Raw genomic sequence first — 22,784 nt, 5'->3', positions numbered from 1 at the left:
TGATACTTCTTATTTGCTATGTAACTACCTACAGTCATTGTAGGAATACCTGAAAGAGTACTAGACAAAGAATCAGAAAAATAGGGATTCAGTGTAAGTTCTGAGCTCCTGTTTTCATGTGTGAAATTTTTGGAGATAACTATCTTCCCTGTTATGTAGGGTTATGGTGATCAAATGAAATAAATGGTGTGAAAACATTTTATGGTGCTAACAAATGTCTAGATTATGTCTATCTAGTATTATGCCAGTTTGTTGATAAAAAGCCTTTCCTGTGTAATACTTTGAATGATGTATATGTATAGAGTAGCTCTTGCTTAGTCCTCATGTGCAATTACTTTCTTGTTTACAGAATTTGGAGGTTTTGGCTCTGTTAGTGGAAAAATAGAAATAGAAATCAAGATCAACCATGAAGGAGAAGTAAACAGGGCACGTTACATGCCCCAGAACCCTTGCATCATTGCAACAAAGACACCATCCAGTGATGTTCTTGTTTTTGACTATACAAAACATCCTTCTAAACCAGGTACCTGCTCTCTTTGATTCGAATAATGGGTTGCTATGGGAATACATTGCTCCAGTCAATCTGAGTTTAGTTGCTTGTTATTCTTTGTATAATTTAACATCTTCTGATTTATATTGATATGTATAGATATTCTTCATTCTTTAGGTGAAAAAATGCTTCTTTACATAGAACAGAATAATAGTGCAACTTAAGCATTATATATTTGGTCATAATGGGTTTGTATGGCTTATAAATATTAAGAGCTTTAGACCTCGTGATCAGAATTCCATTATGCTTAGTAGACCCAAAGAAGCAATGAACTGGATAGCCTTGATGTGTCTCTTACTTTGCAGATCCCTCTGGAGAGTGCAACCCAGACTTGCGTCTCCGTGGACATCAGAAGGAAGGCTATGGGCTCTCTTGGAACCCAAATCTCAGTGGGCACTTACTTAGTGCTTCAGATGACCACGTGTGTATCCTTCCCATTTTGAAGGAAATCTGGGCTAGTTATCAGTTGGTTTCTTTTCTGGGGGGTGTGGGAAGTGAGGCTCTTCCTTTTCTATAATAGTTAATTTTACATTTAAGACCATCTGCCTATGGGACATCAGTGCTGTTCCAAAGGAAGGAAAAGTTGTGGATGCGAAGACCATCTTTACAGGGCATACAGCAGTAGTAGAAGATGTTTCCTGGCATCTGCTCCATGAGTCTCTGTTTGGGTCAGTTGCTGATGACCAGAAACTCATGATGTGAGTAGAATCCATTTTTAAAATTTTTCTTCATAAATTATCTAAGTTTTATATTTAGTTACCCATTTTGAGCTTTTTTTCTGTTTTTCCTTTTTTACTAAAGCTGGGATACTCGTTCAAATAATACTTGCAAACCAAGCCACTCAGTTGATGCTCACACTGCTGAAGTGAACTGCCTTTCTTTCAATCCTTATAGTGAGTTCATTCTTGCCACAGGATCAGCTGATAAGGTCAGTTTGATTTATTTTAAAAGGAAATATAGGGTGAATTTCCCTGGCTTCTTTTGAATGCACAGAGATCTTTTAGTTATGGGTTTTCTTTTTCTTGTCATAAAAATATTGGTTGCTCTCTTTCCTTTCTGTACATAGACTGTTGCCTTGTGGGATCTGAGAAATCTGAAACTTAAGTTGCATTCCTTTGAATCACATAAGGATGAAATATTCCAGGTAAGAGAAACTGATGCTGATAATTTTTTTTAAAAGGTAGGCCTTGATGTGTGAGTGGGCATGCTTGTGCTTTATCCCACTGCTATAATCGAAATGTTCTATGTGCCTATGCCAATCTCTGTAGGTATTGGGATTGTTTTTACTTTATATTTCTATACATTCTCGAACTGGCCATTGGTCACCTACGTTGGTGAGGTATTAAGAAAACTAGTGTCTGGTTATTTTATCAGACACTTGTTCCTGACACTTGTCTCTTCCCGTATTCCCATTCCTTTATTCTTTATAGCTTGCCGTGTGTATTGATTTCATAGCTCTAGCCTAAAGTACTGGCTCCATATTTTCTGCGTCATCAGCTTTAGCTCCTTTCTTAACATGCAAAGATCTCTGGCTCATTTCAAGAAATTGTACTGTGTTCAAAGCTTATTGCAAGGTCACTGTGAAAAATGCGTTACAGTCTTTGCTGTCAGAGAGCTTAAAACTTTATAGTGAGGAAAGGCCCATTTAGTATCACTATAGTAAAAGGTTGTTTTGTCAAGTGTTAAGAACCTAGTGATGGGCCAGCCGAGTGGCTCAGTTGGTTAAGAGCTCGCTCAAGAGTGCCAGCTCTGAGCAACAGTGGTTCGATTTCCAGCCCGAGCTGAGTTGCCACTGAGCTGCCAACAGGTGACAGGATGGCTCAGCTTAAAAAAAAAAAAAAAGAAGAAGAAGAACCTAGTGATACAGGATGATTTGTGCATTGACGCGGGGATTTGTGGTCTCATAGCACCGAAGAATGGAGACACATCCCAGAGAGGCAAAGTTTGTGGTAAAGGACAGTTTATTAGACTAAAGATACAGCGCTCTAAAAGAGGGAGCATCCAAAACTGGAGTGCCCGCTGACTAGCGGGGAGGCTTCTGTTTATATGCTTTTCCTAGCCTATCTGGAAAGAAAACTGGCGTCTGCTTGAACATGTTAGATTTGTTTCGTTGGCAGTTTCAGCCTGGAGGAGGCTTTTTAGAATAGTTTTAGTTGCCTCAGGATGTAATTGATGTCTCTGGTAGGAGTAAATTGTCCCAAGGCTGTGGCTTTTGGGGTCAGGGCTGAGGGCAGAGGCCTTGGAGATATGTTTATCTTTTATTCATTCTACCAGGGAATTCCTAACTGCCTAATTGTTACACTAACTAGCCTGTCTTACAAGGGGTGGTTAAAATTAATTTTGGTGTATGAATGTGGCATCTGAACTGGGCTCTAGGTGACCATACTCGTATGCACTTAGTCTCAACCTTATTTTATACTTTTCAGCCTACTCCAAGGAACATTTTGTCTCCACCTTATCTTTTTGTCCTTGCTTGTAAGGGTGGTGTTGCCTGGAGGATATCCAAATTCTTCCCTAAATGCTAATGCCCTCTTATCTGTACCCTGAACAGCTTGAACTTTCGTGTGTGTGTGTGTGTGTGTGTGTGTGTGTGTGTGTGTGTGTTCATTCTGTACTGTAGTTCTTAGGTCAGAATTTGATGGCATTTGGCTAGAGGCCAGATCTAGACAATAAATAGATGAGAACTTCAAAAATATGAAATAGAACAAAAGCTGATAATTCTAGGTCTAATAATGGGTTGTTTTCATACAAAAAAAATTATCTTACCTAGCTGTCGGGTTTTTTTTTTTAGCTGTCAGTTTTAACTTTAGTGTCTAGAATACTTTGACTTCTTCCCTTTTATTTACAAAAATTTTATAATTTTAGGTATTTTTACCTCAATTTTCTGACTGAAACCTTTTCTGTTTCCTACATCCTTCTGTGTAGGTTCAGTGGTCACCTCACAATGAGACTATTTTGGCTTCCAGTGGTACTGATCGCAGACTGAATGTCTGGGATTTAAGGTAAGTCTTGTTTTATTCTTTGTGGAGTTATGTTTGTTTGTTTCTACTTTCCAAAATTACTCAGGATAAATTTAACTTTTAAAAATCTTTTTATGGTAGTAAAATTGGAGAGGAACAATCCCCAGAAGATGCAGAAGATGGACCACCGGAGTTATTGGTATGTTACAAACATTGAGCAATTGAAATCATCTGTAACTTAGTATCCTCTATCTCCTTGTTTATGTCTTTATTTTTCTCCCTCCTTCAGTTTATTCATGGTGGTCATACTGCCAAGATATCTGATTTCTCCTGGAATCCCAATGAACCTTGGGTGATCTGTTCTGTATCAGAAGACAATATCATGCAAGTGTGGCAAATGGTAAGTATTTAGTCATTTGGGGGAGGTTAAATAAATGTGTGGTATCACTTCATATTTTTATGCTTCATGAATACAGCTGGCATCTCTGTTCAATTTACTCCTGGTGTGACCTTAGTACTTGTCTATACATTATCATTTTCAACTGCCTACTCTTTACCTTCATCTGCTTATCCCACTGGTATCCCAAATGCAACTAAACAAAACTGAACTTTTCTTCTTTCCCCCTTCTCCCTATCCCTCTTTCCTCCTGACTTTGACTGTGGCATTTCCCCAGCTCACCAGACTTGAAAACTCAGGAGTTCTCCATTGCTGTTCATCTCTAGGTCTAGTTCACTTATCAGATTTTATATGGCCTATCTCTGCAATGTTTCTTCCGTCTATACTCATCTTACGAATACATACCCAACTTTCCTGGTTCTATTCCACACCAGTTTTTTGTCATATTCTCATTATCACTTGCTGGACTGTTGTAGCCTCCTAATTTTTGGCTTGCCTCCTGTTTCTCCCTCTTTGCTAGCATTTGGATCTCTAGGCATGCATGGTCATTTCCTTGAAGTGACCTGTGAACATGCCAGCACAGTGTCACAGCATCAAATACTACCATTTCTCTATGAAACCTTACTGAATTTCAAAAACATTCCCTACCTTTATACTGCAATTGGAGGTGATCACCTTTCATTGAATTTTCAGAGCACTTGGAATTTAATAAAGATAACTAATGTCTAATATATAACAATATAAGAAATAGTTGCGTTCTGGAGATGGGTGGTGGTGGTGGTGGTTGCACACAAGGTGAATAAATTTATTGCCACTGAGCTGTATATTTAAAAAGTACATTTTATGTTCTGTGTATTTTACCACAATTAAAAAAAAAGTTATTGCATAACTTTTGAATAATGGTAGCCTGATAAATGAAAATAATTCAGAAGAAACTTTTGGTGTCTAGGGGTAGATCTAGAGCCAGGAATAAACTCCGGGGGGGGGGGGTCTTTGGCTCGACATGAGGAAAAACGTATTTGTGGCCTATGAGATTAACAAATTATACACGATATCCATACTTTGGAATAGTATGTGTCAAAAAGAAGGATGCTTGCTTTTATAAGATAGTCATGACTTACTGATAAGTAGGGAAAAAGCAGATTGCAGAATAGCATGGTGGAATCCCTCGGTAGATAAAATGATGTATATCTAGTCTTATGTTTAATTATATGTAAGTATTTATTTAGAAGTCTGTTTGCCAAAATATGGTTGATACATTTAGGGAGCTATTGATTTCTTCTTTATACCCTTCACAGATGTGTTGCATGTATAAACAGAAAATCCAACTCAACTTTTTCCTTATTATACACACCCCAGAAAATTAATATAAGAAGTTAAGACTTATAACAGAAAGGTGAAATGGGCTGCCTTGAATAACCTCTCAAAGGTATTTTAGTAATTGCCGTGGGAGTTTTGTAGGAGATTGAACTACATACGTCACCTTCAAGGCCATCACCTCCAGGCCAGGTTCTACGTTACTCAGTTTGTGTGGTTTTTTTTAGAATTGTGGTATAAGAAGTAAATATTTGGTCTTTGTTCAGGTTCCTGTCACAGAGTTCCTAAAACCCTTAGGATTTCCTGAGTGGTAGGAGTCTTACTATTTTTCAATTACAGTTGACATAAAATATTATATTAGCTTCAGGTATACAACATAGTGATTAGACATTTATGTAACTTACAAAATGATCATCCTGATAAGTCTAGTACCCATATGACACCATAATAGTTACTACAAGAAGTCTCTTGCTATTTATAAGGATTCCCTTTTTGGCCCCACCTGAGTTTAGGCTAAGGAGGTGACTTAAGGGCCCCCTGGATACAGCCTCAGAATGGGGCTGGTCTCCAGAAAGACCAAACATTTGATTGGAAAGTTGGAACTTGAGGTTCCAATCACCCGCAGATAACAGGGATTGAGCTCTATAAAAGACTCTTGGGAAAGCTCTATAAAAATCTGATTTGATGAGCTTCCGGGTTGGTAAATAACATTGATGCCACCCAGAGGGGACATGGAAGCTCTGTGCTACCTCCCCATCTTGCCCTATGCATCGCTTCCATGTGGCTGTTCCTGAGTTCTAACCTTTACATTAAACCAGTAATAGTAAATAAAGCATTTTCCTGGGTTCAGTGAGTCAGTTCAGCAAAGTATCAAGCTGATAGGGGGGTTTGGGGAACCCCCAAGCTTAAAGCCAACAAGTTGGACAGAAGTACCCAGGTAGCAGGTTGTCAGGGCTCATCACTGGCCTCTGAAGTCTCTTGTGAGACCGAGCCTTAGTCACATTCCTTAGACCTGTGGAATCTGATATTAGCTACCTCTTGATCGTATCAGGATTGAGTTAAATAGTTGGACACCCAGTTGGTGTCAGAGAATTGGTGTCAGGGAAACAGACACTACACATTTCATTGTCAGAAAACATCACACAATTGTGTGCATTTCCTTACAGTCAGATCACAGTTTCTTTGAAGACAAGTCTCTCATCCTGTGTAGTGCTTAACCTAGTGATTTGTGCATAGTAGATGATAAGAACAGTAAATTTTACCCACATGGAAGTGATTTTGGTAGTTAACATTATGCCTTTGGAAACAGGTATTTCATCAAGAAATAGAAGTAGAGTTTATTTTATGCAAGAGCAGTTTTCTTTTTAAAATATTTTTAAATTGAGATTTGGAACATAATGGTTTAGGTAGAGGGTGGGGTTTCTCTTTTCTTATGCACAATTCAGTGATTTTTAGTACATTCACAGTCAATTAATGCCAAAAAGAAACCCCATCCCATAACCACCCATTAGCCATCGCTCCGTTTTCCTCCAGACTACCCAGCACTAGGCAACCACCAATCTACTTTCTCTGTGAATTTGCCTATTCTGGACATTGTATATAAATAAAATCATACAATAGGCTAGTGGCTTCATTTTTACTGCCAAATAATATTCCATTGTATGGATATATCCGTTTTTTATCTACTTATCAATCGATGGACATTTGTGTTGTTTTTTTGTTTTTTTTAGCTGAGCCATCCTGCCACCTGTTGGCAGCTCAGCGGCAGCTCAACTCCGGCTGGACTCGAACCGCTATTGCTCAGAGCTCAAACCTTTGAGCAAGCTTTTAACCAACTGAGCCACTCAGCCGGCCCTTTTGTTATTGTTCTTGCTGAGCCTTCCTGCCACCTGTTGGCAGCTCAGCAGCAGCTCAGGTTGGGCCTGGACTTGAACCACTGTTGCTCAGAGCTCGCACTCTTGAGCGAGCTCTTAAACAACTGAGCCACTTGGCCGACCCTGTGTTGTTTTACTTTTTGACTCTTATGAATAATGTCTGGCTAAAGGACTCAAAGAAGGTTGATTATCAAGACAAACAATAATCATACTTCAGTTTTGTGGGAATGTTCTAACCCAGGGGTTAGCCTGTGAGCCAGCTGTCCGTGTTTATTAGAACACCATTCCCATTTGTTTGCAGAGTGTCTGTTGCTGCTCTCACCCAACAATTGCAGAGTTGAATAGTTGCAACAGAGACTATATGGCCCATAATCTGTCTCTCTGGCCTAATCTGTTTTTGAAACCTTACTTCAAGAACTTGCCTTCATGTTTACTAAATCCCCTTTTCTCTTTTTCTTGTTTTTGGGCAGGCAGAGAACATTTATAATGATGAAGACCCTGAAGGAAGCGTGGATCCAGAAGGACAAGGGTCTTAGATATGTCTGCACTTCTTGTGATTTTAGACTCCCCTTTTTTTCCTCTCAGCCCTGAGATTGATTTAACACTGGTTTTGAGACACAGACTTTGTTCAGCTATCCCTCTATAATAGGTACCATCAACAGTGCTGTTAACCCAAATGGAGGGTGTTTTCTAATTATTAACTGGGGGACTTGATTCAGTAAAGCCACCGACTTATATTGAAATTTTCTTCAGGAATTTTCTAGTAACAGAGATCTAAAGTAGCCACCGAAAGGGGAATATTGTGTGTGGTTATTTTATTTTTCTTCTTATATCCCCAAGTTTTTCAAACTCTTTAAAGACTAGAAGTAAGGAAGGAATAGAGCCAAGTGAGGTAGGTGTCTGAGCCATGAAGTATGAGTACTGCAAAATGTCATTCTTATTCAGGAAATAGGGGAGATTTCAAGTCATAAATTCCTATTCTAAAATCTTTACACCTGACTTTCCAGGATGCACATTTTCCTATGTAGACCAGTCTCCTCAGTTTCTTGAGTTAAGTCAAAGCTACGTGTTCTTCTTTCCCATATATTTTTGCTTGTTAGTGTATTTCTTGAGCTGTTTTCATATTATTTCTTTCCTTTCTGTGAAATGGTTTTTTAAAAGAACTTGGGACCACCAAGTTGTAAAGATGTATGTTTTTACCTGACAGTTATACCACAGGTAAACTGTCCAGTTAAGTTGAGCAGAGTGAATTGATAGCCTGTATTTGTTTTTAAAATTAAATTAATCCTGGATAAGAGTTGCTTTTTTTTTTTTTTTTAGGAGTTAGTCCTTGACCACTAGTTTGATACCATCTCTATTTTGGGTGACCTGTTCACCAGCAGGCCTGTTACTCTCCATGACTAACTGTGTAAGTGCTTATAATGGAATAAATTGCTTTTCTACATAACCCCATGCTGATGGGTTTTATTTAGTATATAATATCAATCAAACACCAGTCTGGCTTCTAGAATTCTTTGGATGACAGTTATTTTCTGTAGTCTCTGACTATCAAGAACAGATTTAAATATAATAGACCCAGAGCTATAGAAAAGAGCTTTACTCCTTTCCAGGGAAAGTAAAAGACAAAACACGGAATCAGAGGTGCACAGATTAATCTTTGATAAAATAACATCCTTTTGAAGTCTGTCCCTAGAGAACTGTAATACATGGACTTGCAAGAATGTCAAAGGCAATGTGGCAGATTTTAAGGCAAAATTTAAATTTGGAAAAGGTGTTTGAACCTTTTCTCAAAGAGTTTAAATCTCTCCAGTATGTTTTTCACTGGGGCCTATACTTAGAAGTTAGACATAATAGGCACTTGAAAGCCTGTGTACCAAGTGCCATAACCAGGTAAACTGCCCGGTTCTTTGCCAATCACTCAGTTTAACTGAGTAGATCATACTGACCCAAAATCATTTTCATAAGGTATGATCTTCAGGGAAAGCAGTATCCTTAATCGCTAGGTTCAACTCTGGATGGGTTCCTTTTAGAGTATAGTGAAAATTATCTTGATACAAGAGTAAACTATGAGCATAGATTTCAAGAAAAGCAAACTTTGTAAAAGGATTCATTTAAAGTCCAACACTCATTTCACAAAAGAATTCAAATTGTAAACCCATTTAAATGAAAATTGGCTGCCTTTTTTACCCCACCTGTGCTCCAAAAAGTGTTTTTGGTTTAGGTCAACACACGGCAAGATACATTCTTCACATCACTTCAAGGTGTGTCCATACATTCATCCTTAACTGCATGTGAGGGTTGCCGCTGGAGGATAGGAGGCTCATTTTTCTGTTCCTCTGTTTGTTGAAATCAGTACCAGCAGTCTGAAATACAATCCCGCTAAGAGCTGACCGATGGTGTTCTGCCTCCAGCCAGCCCTAGAATCTTTTTAAACAGGTCAGCCAGTATTTGTAACTTTCCCAAGATGAATTGCTTGCCAAGTCCCTGGCACTCCCTTCTCTGGAAAAAAAGTGTGTCCAAAGGGTACTTGGTGATCCTTGGCTAAGAAGTTTTTTTGGTGGTTTCTGGGTTACAGATTCGGCCATATGTTTCTAAACAGCCCCTGTAAGGTTGAGAGAAAAAAGAATTGTTTATACTTTCTTCAACTTGAAATAATACAGTATAATGTTTATAACAGTGAAATTCTGAAGTTTAGTGCGGGCTTTGTCGGAGGGATTGCTAGACTGATTTACACATGATCCCCTAGCATGTTTGGGTGCCTCCTATTTGTAAAACAATGGTAAGTGATGTGATGATGGGGAGGGGTTAGCTAAAATTTTCTCTGTCCAGGTTAAGTTTACAAAGGTATTACAATGCCTGAAATTCAGTAGCTTGGTTTCTTTGAATCATTGCCTTTTCCCTATTGTACTTTTAATCTGATCCATGCAGAGGTGTTTAGCAGATCATTTTCCTCAATTACAAGGTTCTAGTAATCTCCCAATCAGCGTAATCAGTTATGCCTGGATAAAAACACAGTCCAGTCCTAGTGAGTTAGAAATAGCATCAGTTATAGTAGTTATTTGTGATTTTGTGTCCAAGATGTAAGATTAGGAAATTAAGAATAAAATTTATGGGCGTCTGGCTAGCATACAACTTGACAGAGACCTTCTCTAGCTTTAATTTCTTTATCCAAGAGAATCTAGAACTTGAATATAAGAACATACTGGTATATAAAGAAATCAATGGACAGGTGTGTTGCTTGTTTTCACATCTTAAGCAATAACCTTGTCCCTCAGCCTATAAATAACACCCTCTTCAGCTTTTTTTGTATTACTGTTACAGATTAATTTAGCCTTCTTTTGCCCCTTTAGGTCATAGTCTGAATTAGGTAGCATAACTACTGTCTGCTATTCTAAGGAAACTGAATAGCAGATGGGGTAAAATAGGGGGAGGAAAGTAAGAATGCACAGAGCCTAGATAGATGTTTTATCCCGTTACAGAATTCCTGATGATAATTAGGGCATGTTTTGATTCCTACCAGAAACTGAAACATTCCAAATGAACCCTGAATACTTGAACCAGGCGATTTGGAGGTATCTGTTATCCCTAAATGACTTACTTGTCATTAGACACACATTTAAATTCTTTTAAGGCATTAGTATTGTTAAGAAAACAACAACGCAAACACACTTTTGTACCCACAAGGATCACCTTGGGACTGTGTCTCGATTCCACCTGCCTGAGAAGTGGGAGCGTTAGCCTGTTCCAGGTTTTTGGATTGCATAGCCCTTTAAAAAAAAAAGAACCATTTTCCATCTGTTCATGGATGAGCACAATTTGAAAATCATTTCCCAAAATATTTTTTTTTCTTCTTCTTCTTCACTGTTGTAAGTGAAAATTTCCCAAACAGCATCTGCCCTTCCCACCATCCCCTCCAGCCAGTTAGTTGAGATTTGGGTAGCAGCAAAAACTGACTTATAAGTGGAGAGCTCTTTAGCAAGGCTGATCCTTAGCTGCTCCATCTCTTTGTTCTTCCGTTGCTGGAGTTGCACCCCACTTCTTAACTGCCTCTGTCGTTCTTCCATTTCCTCCAGCTGTTCCTGCATGAGGGCCAAGAACATTTCTAATGAGTCAAACAAAAATATAACATTGTACATTATAGTTTACAAAGCACTTTCTTGTATATTGTTTAATCTTCATAGCAGTATTGAGGTTGAGAAACATTCACGAGGCTATGTTTTGACAAAGTGACATTCCTTTTGAAGATAGTGACCTGAAAGGAGTCTTGTCTGTTATCCACAGCTTACTTCTTAATAGAATATTGCAAGGGGTGGACAGGTACTCAGAGGCACTTTTTAGTTTCACAATTTTAAGAAGTATTGGGGAGGATTTTGATCCTCTCGATGGTGAGCTGAGAATTTTATAGACCTTTTGCTCTTTGTGCAAGTTTGTTTCCATTAAGACTGAATTTGTTCAAAATGTTTAGTTGGAAGAAGGTGCTATGCCCTGGAGGCCCTCAGGAGCTTTCAGATAACTGTCCATTTCCCGTTCTGCCAAAACCAGGCTGGATGCAGTCTGTAAATTGTCTGCCTTGGATTAATGCCTGAGGCATGAGGTAAGGAAGATGTCAGCAAATCAGTCAGGCTTAGTTGCTAGCTGGCATGATCCTTAGGAAGCAGAAGGGAGTTGGGAAGGAGACTTGAAGTTGGAAGGCATATTTTAAAGGGGCAATGATTTCACCTCCGATTTTGAAGAATACTAAGGAATCCAGTTTGTGTACATGCTATTAAAAGGATCTAAATAATTTGTTCTCTGAGTCATCCTTGACAGACCCATAGCACATCAATCTGCAACGTTTGATACTCTGGCTGAATCTCCACTTACATAAACATTGTCAAAAGACCTTTTTTTAGTGCCTAGCTATGCTCTGGCACCACACAGAGATGCAGCCTTGCCATCTAAGAGCCGGTCATCTGAAGGGAAGCATCTGCATACCTCTGTGCCCCAATTTCCCAAACCCCACTAACCTGCTACTTTGGTGAGGCACAAAGGTACACGCTTGGGAAGGCAGTGTACACCATCAGTGGTCTGACGCGAACTGGCACAGAATGAAGGAGGTACTGCTACCTTGACGCATTCAGGACAATCTCCAGTCTCAATCCTGTGCAGCACCACTAGATTAATCTTCTAAAAACTGCTTCGTCATCTCAATCTTTCAAAGGCTGTCCACTTTCTTTGGTCTGACATTCAGACCCCCTCTAATTTGACCCCTACCTCTAACTAGAACCTCCACATGAACAGTTTCTTCTAACCTGCACTGTCAGGTATGAAGTCAGTAGCCACATGTGGCTATTGAGTACTTGAAATACAGCTAGTCCAAGTTGAGATGTGATACAAATGTAAGATAAACAGATTTCTAAGACTTGGCACAAAAAATACTTCAAATTTTGATGCTGATTACTTGTTGAAATATTTTTATACGCTGGGTTAAATAAAAATATTTCACCTGTTCCTTACCTTTTCTAGTGTGGCTACTAGAAATTTTAAATGACATCTGTGGCTTGCATGATACTTCTGTTAGTGGTGCTCTAGCCTGACCGACTCAGATGTCTGTGCCTTTGCTTCTCGCACGTGTGTCACCTAGACAGCATCTGCTGTGTTACGTTACTATTTATCTTTTAAATTCATATCTAACTCCCAACCATATTGAAGGTTCCTGGTTATTAGTACATCTAGCACCCTACACAATGCTCTCTGATATGAAACATGCAGATAGTAGGCATATTCCATATTTCAGCATTAGCAATCTACCAATTCCAAGTTAAAAACATTCTCGGGCCAGCCGGGTGGTGCAGTTGGTTAGAGTGCAAGCTCTGAGCAACAGGGTTGCCAGTTGATTCCCACGTGGGCCAGTGAGCTGTGCCTGAGCTGAGCTACTGGATGGCTCAGCTGGTGAGAGCACATGCCTCTTAACAAGGTTGCCAGTTCCACTCCCACATGGGATGGTAGGCTGAGCCACCCCCTGCAATTATAGATTGAAAGTGGTGACTCGACTTGGAGCTGAGCTGCGCCCTCCACAACTAAGATTGAAGGACAACGACTTGACTTGGAGTTGATGGGTCCTGGAAAAACAATGTTCCAATTCCCCAATAAAATCTTTTTAAAAATAAATAATAAAAACATAATTCTCAGCAAATTCCTCACCCTACCCACTGCAACCAGTCACCATATCTTACTCATTTTACCTCCTAAGGTCTATGGTCTTTCAGGCTTTTTCAATATACCCACCACACTGCCACTTTCAAGAGTAATATCTATGTGCCAGGCACCATTGCAAGTGCTTGACATAGTTCATTCCTTGCAGCGGCTCTGTGATGTGTATTACATATGGGAGCAGAGCCAAAGGGGTTAAGTAATTTGTTCGGTTTCCCAGTTAGGATGTGGTAGAGCCAGGATTTGCCATAGGCTTAAAGCTCATATTTTTTAACTGCTTTTTTGCTTGCATATATGTAGGCTCTTTAGTGGTCTTTAAACTTTTGCCCATGAAGCCCCAAGACTCAGCCAAAATGGAGTGGTGTTGCCACTCTTAATTAGAAAGTAACTCCACTTTTACCTGTTATATAATTGGCATTCCATTTAAATTTTTGTTTTGGGAAAAGGGGTCTGCCTTTGGAGAAAACTTTTTTTTAAAACCACTTACCTAAAGATTACATAAAGCCCTTTACAGTCTGGTCCCCATCTACCTCTCCAGCCTCATCACTGTGCTTCTCACATTCCTTATGATCCAGCCACTCAACACTTCCCATAATACGTCTTTTTTGTGTTTTCATTATTTTGTATAAATTGTTTTCAATGCTTGGAATGCCTTTCTGTTTACCCAATGGATTCATTCAAGGCTCAGCTCAGGCACCTTGTAGTAGTTGAGTGTAGACTTCAGCTAGACTGTGCAGGGTTCTATCCTTCCATCATTTCCTAGCTGTGTAATCCTGGACAAATGACAACTCTCTTGTCTCACCTGTTTTCTCATTTTTCAAATGATGGCATTAGTTCTTACCTATCTCAAAGAGGTAAGGATTATATGAATTATTACATGTGAAGAATTTGAAGTACATGCTAGCTATTGTTAATCCTCTTATGAAATTTCCCCCTTGTTTCCCAGTCGGGTAATTACACCTGCTTCGTTAATACAATACATTGATTTTAAGGCTTTCACATTTTAACAGATCAGGATGCATCAGAAAATCAAGTGTCTTAGATTTTATGAAATATGTTCATTTTATCTGGTGTCCTTCCCGGACTGTAAAGTGTTTGTGGGTAGGAACCCCTCCCCCGCCCCATTTCTCACCTCTGGCCAGCACAGAGCTCATGCCTGGCACATAGTAAGGAGGCACTTAGAAATATTTGTTGAATGAATAGATGATGGTGATCAAAGGCAAAGTTTACAATTGTAGGAGTGAAGTGTACCCTTGGAAAGTAATCAGGTGCCATAAATGACCTTTGGCAAATAGTTAGGAAGCCATTTTCAGAAAGAAGAATTAGCTCCCTCAGACCTTGATTCCTACTTTAATTATGGTATAGCAAAAGGAGACACTCATCAAGAGGGTTTTTTCATAGAATGATTGTGGAAAACTAAAATCAAGTCTGAAACAAACCCAGTACAGTGATGAAAATCACCGGGGAGAAAATTTTACAACTCTAGTACTAGTCAGAAAACCAATCCAGACAATTCCCATTTATGGCACCACCATCCTAGTTAGCCTTGCCAGAACTCTCAAGATCCTCTTTGACTTCTTACCTCTCTGCCCCAGTCATTCAATGGTCAAATGTATCCTGCATTTGTTCTTGCATCCTTCCTTTTATTCCCACTACCATTTTTGCCTCTTACCTACAGTAGCTTCCTAATTAGCCCCCTGCCTCTTAGTCTCAAGCCCATTTTACACACTGCCACCAGTACTTTTTCTAAAAGTAGAGGGACAATCATATTACTCCCTTGATTAAATACCTTTAATGATGCAACTGACCAAAGTCCAAACTGAATAAAGTCCAAACTCCCTTGTTTGGATTTCAAAATCCAATGTGATCTGCCTCAACCTGTCTTTACAGTTCAACTTACCTTTCAGCTTTTCACCTTTCACATGTAGCCAAGTTACTAATTATATTTTGGATATGTTGGGCTAAATAAAATATATTAAAATTACCTTCATCTATTTCTCTACATTTTTAATGTGGCTATTAGAAAATTTTAAGTTATATATGTGGCTTGCATTTTGAACAGCACTGGTCCCGATCTTGGCTGTATTTCAATACCTAGCTCATATAACCTCTTCTTCCATGAAAGGTTCTCTTGATTTAACCCATGGCTAAAAAATAATCCCATTACCCCATAGCACTCTTATCTGCACCTCTCTTAAATCACATGCTACATTACTATTATTAATGTAATGTCTGAGTATAAGCTATTAAGGATAGTATTTGTGCCAGTGCCCTTTCATTAGATTGTGAACCAATAAAAAAAAGCAATGGGAGGGGGCAAGGATAGTACACGTATGCACAGTTTGAAAACATTCAATATTATAACAAAAAAAACCCCTACTGTTTTCATAATACAAGCTACAGAAAGCTTGACAAAATCTTGAGTGAAGTGAAGCCATTTTCGACAGAAGACATGTTCTTAAGGATGTATCAAAAGCTCTGTGAAAGCATGAGATTTTTAAGTTACTCAAAGGAACATGTGATTCAAAAGACATAAATACTGCTCTGAAAGGCACCACACTGTAGTCTCATAGTGCCCAGCAGCACTTAAGTCAGGATTTAACTGATGTGAACTCTGAGCCTGAGTGTCAGAAATAAATAAAACATACTCCCTATCCTCTCAAAGCTCACAATGTGGGAGAGACACACATTGTTTATTCACTTAATATTTATAGCCTACTGTTCTATAAAGGGATTAAAACAGGCTCACACTTGGACTGGCCGAGTGGCACGTTGGTTAAGAGTTGGCTTGGGACGCCAGCACTGAGCAGCAGGGCCCTGGTTCGGATCCCACATGAGGGCCAGTGACGCTGCGCCCTCTACAGCTGGGATGGTGAACAACAGCTCGACCTGAAGCTGGGTTGTGGTGAGTGAGTCATCGGCGATGGTGTAGTCTGCAGCCCCTGCTGCAGTGGGCCGCTATAAGCGGCCATCCAATGGCCAGCTACTGACTGCCTCACCCAGGAAGAGCGCAATGATCACAATACCAACACAGGCCAGTGAAGCGACGTCCTCCACAACTAGACTGAAGAACAAAAGGACAGCAACTTGTCTGTTCCCCTTCCCTGATTCCCCAACACTGTTCCCCTCCCCCAATTCCCCAATAAAATCTTAAAAAAAAAAAAAAGCTGGCTCACAATCAGAAATAACTTGAATACAAGTGAAATGGTGACAAATGCACAAAAAAGGAAAATGAAGAATAGAGATTTATAGATTGCATCCCAGTTTTAAGTCTGGAAAACTTCCAGGCAGAGATCAGATAGGTGAAGATCAGTATGGGGGTAGGGGAGAGAATGAATGCATTCACTGAGCCTCATTCCCTGCTGCTCTCTATAAGCCCAGGTGTGAGTCACTTAAAATTCAAAATTGTGCCATGAAAAGAGCACTGACATTGGGGGTTGCTCAGACCAGGGTTCAAATTACTCTGGCTCACTGAGCTTCAGTTTCCTCCTCCTATAAAAAAAAATAATAACGTGGAGGATTAATGAGAGGATCAAATGAGATAATTGGTGTAAATGTGTAAACTAAGAGTACAGATAATTTTTAGCCCCTAGTACAACCTGAATGAATGAAATGAAGAACGGAGTAAAGAAGTGAGTGAATGGCTCCCCAAAATAAGTTTTTCTTCCTAAGCACGACGGTGTCTATCCTTCAGCCCTAAAGATAATTTGACTCCGGTCACTTTTTCCTTACCCAGGCTACAAGACCGCACTTCCTTTCATGCCCAATGAGCCTACCCTGTACTGCTGCACTTCCTCGTCTCGTTTTTGCTTCACAAGTGTGAGCTGGTCCTCCAGGTTCCTGTTTTGCAGGTGGAGCTGCCGGGCCTCTGCTTGCAGGGGTCTCAGAGCCTCCTTCATCTCCTGGATCTCGGCCTGGGTTTTCTGTAGAGCTTTAGCTGCGGCTTCTTTCCTCTCTAGGAGTCGCAGCAGCTGGGGCTCATACTCTTCCTCCAGGCCCTGGCGGCTCTCTGCCATGAGGTTCTCAAACTGAGCAGAAAGCCGCCGGCTCTCCTGCAGGAAGTGTCCGTCCCTCTGGCTTGGAGGCGCTTCTAGTTGTTGCCGTAACTGCTCCTTGTGCTTCTGATAGGCATCCCGGATCTGGGCTACTTCCTCCGAGAGCTGGGCTGCCCGAGCAGTCAGCACTTCCCTGAAATCAGCAAATTGGGCCACGTCCTGCCGGCGGCACTCCAGCTGATATTGGTAGGCCACACATTCCTTCGTCACCTTGAACAGCTTCTGCTTGACCAGCCGGATCTCCTCCCTTAGCCCGTCCCTCTCCAGCTCTGCCTGGGCATGCAGTTTGTAGGCAGCTTGGATGTCCTGATGGACTTGTTGCACCTCCTGTAGAGCTGGTTCCCTGAGCAACACAAGCTCATGGATGAGCTGATCCCTCTCCTCTTCCAGCTGGGCCACAGCTTGGACACATTCCTGAAAACGCCCCTCAAGCAATTCCAGGTCTTCTATGCTCAGGCTCTCCTCTGTGCTGGGACTAGGAGCAGCTCTGAGGCTCTCCTCAGGGTTAGGTTTCTCCTCGCTCATGACCATCTCTCCCCCACAAACCACCTGCTCTGGGCTTGTGGTCTCCTCCGGCGTCACAGCCTCCTCCACGTGCCGCATCTCCTCCGGTGTCACAGCCTCCTCCACGTGCCGCGTCTCCTCCGGCGTCACAGCCTCCTCCACGTGCCGCGTCTCCTCAGGCGTCACAGCCTCCTCCACGTGCCGCGTCTCCTCTGGCGTCACAGCCTCCTCCACGTGCCTCGTCTCCTCTGGCGTCACAGCCTCCTCCACGTACAGGGTCTTATCTGGCTGCCCTGTCTCCTCAATATACAGCATCTCCTCGGGATTCTCAGTCTCTTCCACATACAGTGTGTCATCAAAACCACCTGGGTCCCCCAGAAAGAGAATGTCCTCTACGTTCCAGGTCCCCTCCAAAGACAGAGTGGTTTCTGGATTCAAGGTCCCCGCCTCATCCAGGGATTCAGAGTGCTCCTCCTCTTGAGCAGGAGAACTGGCCTCTGCTCTTGTTTTCCTGAAAGAGAAATGCCTTAACGTGAGAGGGCAGACACAATCCCAGAATGGTTCATGACTGGAGCCATTAGGCCACAAAGGCCTAGATTATATCAGGTTCTCACACCACAAAGGGCACTTGTCTGCGCCTTTCCCTCCATTGATCTATTCCCACACAGCCCATTGCTTAGATCCCCTGACAACATCCCCATGATGTCAATGTCTAGTTTCTGCTTACATACCATCAAGGACAGGAAACTCACACCGAAGCCACCACTATTTGTTCCATTATCATAAGAAAATTCTAGTGCTGAGGTAAAACCTTCCCTGCAATTTTTACCAGGACTTGATTCTTCTTTCTCTTCCATATAAAATCTTTAAACACTTAAAGAGAACTAAGTTATCTTTCTATTACTCCATGCATGCCAAGGTTTCTAGTGCTCTCTTAATTTGGGGCACTTCTCTCTGCTCAGGCTCCAAACTGTCACTGTCCCTTGGGGATGGGTACTGGAAGCAATATCCAGGTGTGCTCTGAGCAGTGAATCTCTGACACTGTACTCCTATTGATGCATCTAAGATTCCGTTAGCATATAGGGCAGCTCCACCATTTTCTTGACAAATGCTGAGTTTGATGAAAATCCTTAAGGCTTTTTCACCCCAAGTGCTTTTAAATCACATTTCTTGTTCCTGTAAAACTTATTCATCTTGTTAGAATTGGCCCATTCCTTCTAACCTGTACAGGCTTTTGAGTTAAGATTCTGTGATTCTAACAGATGAGCCCCTTAACCCAGCTGCCCATCGCCCGCTAGCTTAATCAGTTCCTGTTAAGGAATACCCCCCTGCTTCTTTGGCCCACAAGTGGCCTTGGTCTTTCCTGTTTCAACCACAACTTATCTACCTTGGATCTCTGAGTAATTCTTTGAAAATATAAAATACCATGGAAATAATAATAATTATTATGTTTACAAATGTCTTATATGTGCCAGGCCCTGTTCTAATAGCTTTACGTATATCAACTCTTAATAATTCTATGCGGTAGTTACATTTATTATCCACATTTTACCGATCAAAAACTGAGGTTAAAAGAGGTTAAATAATTCACTCAAGGAAACTCCTATTCAATATGCATCAGCTATAAAACAGGCTAAATTTGAGTAGATTTCAAGAAACATTTTTAGATATAAAGTATAAATGAAAAGCCCCACGTAGCAAAGAATTTTATTGATCTGTCTTGAAAAGGCCTACTTGTGTCTAGGTTTTAAACTCTATATCTTAACTCCAAGTTTTCGATAAAGATTATTTGTACATGAAATCATTGTAATACTCTGTCCTCCCCTCTAACATCCCAGGAATCCCTGCCTTCCCTTTCTGTTTTCTCATGTTGGCCCTCTGGAAACTACAAAAGTATGGCTCCACCAGACCCCAGGCATCACTGGTCTTATTCAACTCAGCACCCGCTTTAAAACCTAAAGTTTGAAGACAACCTCAACAGTCACTGAGTCCATTCACATCACTTTATCAGAGAGGAAGAGTTTCTTAGATATCTTCACCAGGTGTTGCTTCATACTCAAACTCAACTGACCCCTAATTATTCTTCTCCCTGAGCTTACTGCACCTGTATTGTCCATCTCAGAGAAACACATCACCGTACATCAAGCTGATGAGGCAAGAAATCTTTAAACAGCTGTTTCCCTCCCCTATAGAGCCAACTCAATGAGAACTGACCCTCCTATCTCCGAAAGTCTCCAATCCCCACCCACTCTTCATCCACTGCCAGGGCCCTAGTCCAAGTCATCAGCTCTCACCTGCACTTTTGTACCAGCCTTCCAATGGGCCTTCTTCCTTCTCCCCATCTCATTCTATGCTCTACAGTGCCACAGCTTGCTATAACATAAAGCAAACCATGTTGCTCACGTCACCCACAGATAGCCACTGCTTAGCAGAGATTCAAGGTCTTTGAAGAGGTGGCCCCAACATACCTTTGCAGCCTCATCTCACATTACTCCCCCACAACCCACCCAATGCTTGACAATCCGGAACAGACTGTATCTTAACTCCAGGTTCCCAACAAACTCCTAGGCTACAATGTCTAAAGGATCCAGCTGAGAAAATACAGCTCATTGTACACCACCTGACTAGAGACAGTCCTGGACAGGTAGAGCTCCTAGTGCCAGGAAGGATGCGCCTGCTCAGCCAGCCAGACCCACTCTGGTCCTCAACAGAGTTCCTGCTTGCCCAGCAGACAGCCCTCCCATCATGCTCCTGCTGGGTCCTCCACCCTGGAATGATGTAACTGTTCAAGGCAGTATTCTAAGCATTTTACATTAATATTCGTTTATAGGATGCTCATTTCTTATCCCCATTTTATAGATAAGGAAACCAAAGCACAAAATAAATAACTCACTTGAGGTTCCACTCCAGAGCCAGAGCTCCTTTTGACCACTTTCCTCTTAGAATAGGCATGAGGTCTAAAAGAGGTAAAACGAAGGCAGGTATACTAGAGCCTTCAAAATGTATTTACTCACATATCTACTTACCTAACGAATTTCTGCTCATCCTTTAAGCCCTGCTAAAGTCCATCTCCTCTGTGAAGTATTTCCCAGACAACCCCCATTCTTGCGTTCTCAAGGCACTTCGTATGTAGTTCCTCTTTGCACTTAGTGCTTTGTTTTATAGAAGTGCCATGTGTCTGTCTCCCCTGATAGTTTCTTAAGGACAAGTACAGTTCTTATTCTCTCTGTATCCCAGGGTGGGGGCTGTGTAGAAGGAAGGCAGGCAGAAACTGACTGAGATCCAAGGAAGAAACTTGCCCAAGGTTGAATGGCAAAACTGGAAGCATCCTGACTTCTAGGTGGTACTGTTACCACACAACCCTGTTGCCTCAGTCACCCCACCCACAATGCCAGGCCTCTGCTAGATGCTGTCCTCATACAGTTCCCTCTCTCTAAGGAGCTGGGGGAAAGAAGGGAGGCCCAGGGACAAGGAAGCCAGCTCAGCTGGGATCCCTGACCTCAGGCTTCCTTGGGCACCAAGTAGCCTGACTCTGCCATTCTGTCCCTGTCCCTAGAGGACTCCAGCAGCTCCCAACTCTATCCATCAAGGCTATAGCTGGGATTGTCTGTGACACTGTGCAGGCATGACTTGGTGTGTGTCTGACTCTGTATACCCGTATGTGTATATGGCAGTACAGGTGAGTGTATGGGTAAGACTATGCTCAGGTTTGTGTCCTGTGTGACAGTGAAGGGGTGCCCGGTGTGTGTATTGGCACTTCCACCTCTTGGTATACTGGGGAAGTCCAGGACTACAGTCTGACCTGGGGCAGAAATACTCCCTGCTAGCCTCAGGTCCCTCAGCCACAGGTCCCTCACCTCTAATCAGTGGTAAGCCAAGAATGTGGATGGATGTGGGAGGGCCTCCCTCCAGGGCCACTGGCCAGCCAAGGCCCTCCTGCTGATCTAGGATAGTAGACCCTGCCACCACCACCCCTCCCAGGCCCCAGGCAGCAGAAAACAAGCTGCCTGAACAGACTCTTAACTCCAAGCTGGCAGATGCCCAACCTTGCACCAAGTATCTTCCACACAGCAATTCAGCAACTAGAGGCGTCCATCTCCAGTTGCATTTAGGGTGAGGATTGAAAGAAACAAGTGGAGTCTTTGGCCACTATGGGCCAAATGGCATTTGATGACTGATGGCCACTGGTCTGAAAGGGTTAATTCTCACACGGCCGTGAGAGGGGAGGGGGTATTATAAAAATCCACAGACAAACGGAGGTGCCAGATCCCTGAGCCAGGACTCCCCCACTCCCTTCACCGGGTGGCTCCGCCCCTTGCTGCACCCCAGCTGGACCACTACACCCACCAAAGGTGCTGACGCGTGGGGGAAGGGAATCCGTCCAGCACCCCCTTCCCACAGGGGCCAGCCACGCGGGCCCTGGACTGTCCTACCTCGCGGCCTGGGCGGTGCCGTTCCCGCCACGCCGGGGCTCCGGGCTGGCCATGGTTGCGCGACCCCGAGCTGGGTGGCCGCGTTATTAATAGGCGGCCCCGCCGGCCGTCAGCTCCGCGCCCGCCGCACTGCCAGCTGCAGCAGACACCGGATCCCGGCCCCCGGCAGGCGCGCCCACTTGGCCGGGGCTCCTGCCCGCGGGAGGAGGGAGCCGGCCGCGCCGCCCGGGGGCGGAGAGAGGCCGCCCCTCCCGGGACCAACCTGGGGGTGGGGGGTGGGGGATGGTTATCGGCGTCTCCAAAACTAGCCAGCCCCGAGATCTTCCCGAACCTTCTTTCTCTCCACCCTTCCCTTAAGGGTCCCAGTTCCTGGGGGCAGGAGAGGAGGGCGGCTCTGCAGCCCCAGAAGAGCACTTTCCCTGCTTGGCTGGCCGGGGAGAGGGGGCAGGGTTTGGGGGGAGGACTTAGAGGAACCCAGCACGCCCGTTTGGGAATGTCGGCA

The 22,784-nt window shown here is 42.5% G+C and overlaps 2 protein-coding genes across 4 annotated transcripts in view; one reads left to right on the top strand and one right to left on the bottom strand.

Moving 5' to 3' along the window:
* Window positions 1-8,545, top strand: part of RBBP4 (RB binding protein 4, chromatin remodeling factor) — a 21,807-nt gene extending 13,262 nt beyond the window's left edge. Inside the window, exons 4-12 of the mRNA XM_019659334.1 lie at window positions 350-523; window positions 856-971; window positions 1,088-1,248; window positions 1,352-1,478; window positions 1,617-1,694; window positions 3,476-3,552; window positions 3,652-3,709; window positions 3,800-3,910; window positions 7,569-8,545. Coding sequence (XP_019514879.1) covers window positions 350-523; window positions 856-971; window positions 1,088-1,248; window positions 1,352-1,478; window positions 1,617-1,694; window positions 3,476-3,552; window positions 3,652-3,709; window positions 3,800-3,910; window positions 7,569-7,634 — 968 coding nt within the window. The 3' untranslated portion in view covers window positions 7,635-8,545. The remainder of the gene's footprint in view (window positions 1-349; window positions 524-855; window positions 972-1,087; window positions 1,249-1,351; window positions 1,479-1,616; window positions 1,695-3,475; window positions 3,553-3,651; window positions 3,710-3,799; window positions 3,911-7,568) is intronic.
* On the bottom strand, window positions 8,401-22,784 carry SYNC (syncoilin, intermediate filament protein). Of its 3 annotated transcripts, XM_019659322.1 has the most exons (5): window positions 22,283-22,784; window positions 17,067-18,360; window positions 11,053-11,177; window positions 10,789-10,865; window positions 8,401-9,700 (listed from the first exon to the last, which is right to left on the bottom strand). In XM_019659322.1, the coding sequence occupies exons 1-5, from the start codon at window positions 22,333-22,335 to the stop codon at window positions 9,690-9,692; spliced, it is 1,560 nt and encodes a 519-aa protein (XP_019514867.1). In that variant the 5' UTR covers window positions 22,336-22,784; the 3' UTR covers window positions 8,401-9,689. The 3 variants fall into 3 exon arrangements, with proteins under 3 accessions (XP_019514867.1, XP_019514861.1, XP_019514852.1); XM_019659316.1 differs by having other exon boundaries at window positions 8,401-10,865; window positions 22,283-22,783; XM_019659307.1 differs by having other exon boundaries at window positions 10,789-11,177; window positions 22,283-22,782.

The sequence above is a fragment of the Hipposideros armiger genome, unplaced genomic scaffold, assembly GCF_001890085.2.
Source record: "Hipposideros armiger isolate ML-2016 unplaced genomic scaffold, ASM189008v1 scaffold_10, whole genome shotgun sequence".
NCBI classification, from domain to species: domain Eukaryota; kingdom Metazoa; phylum Chordata; class Mammalia; order Chiroptera; family Hipposideridae; genus Hipposideros; species Hipposideros armiger.
This window is presented reverse-complemented; position numbering and strand designations above follow the sequence as displayed.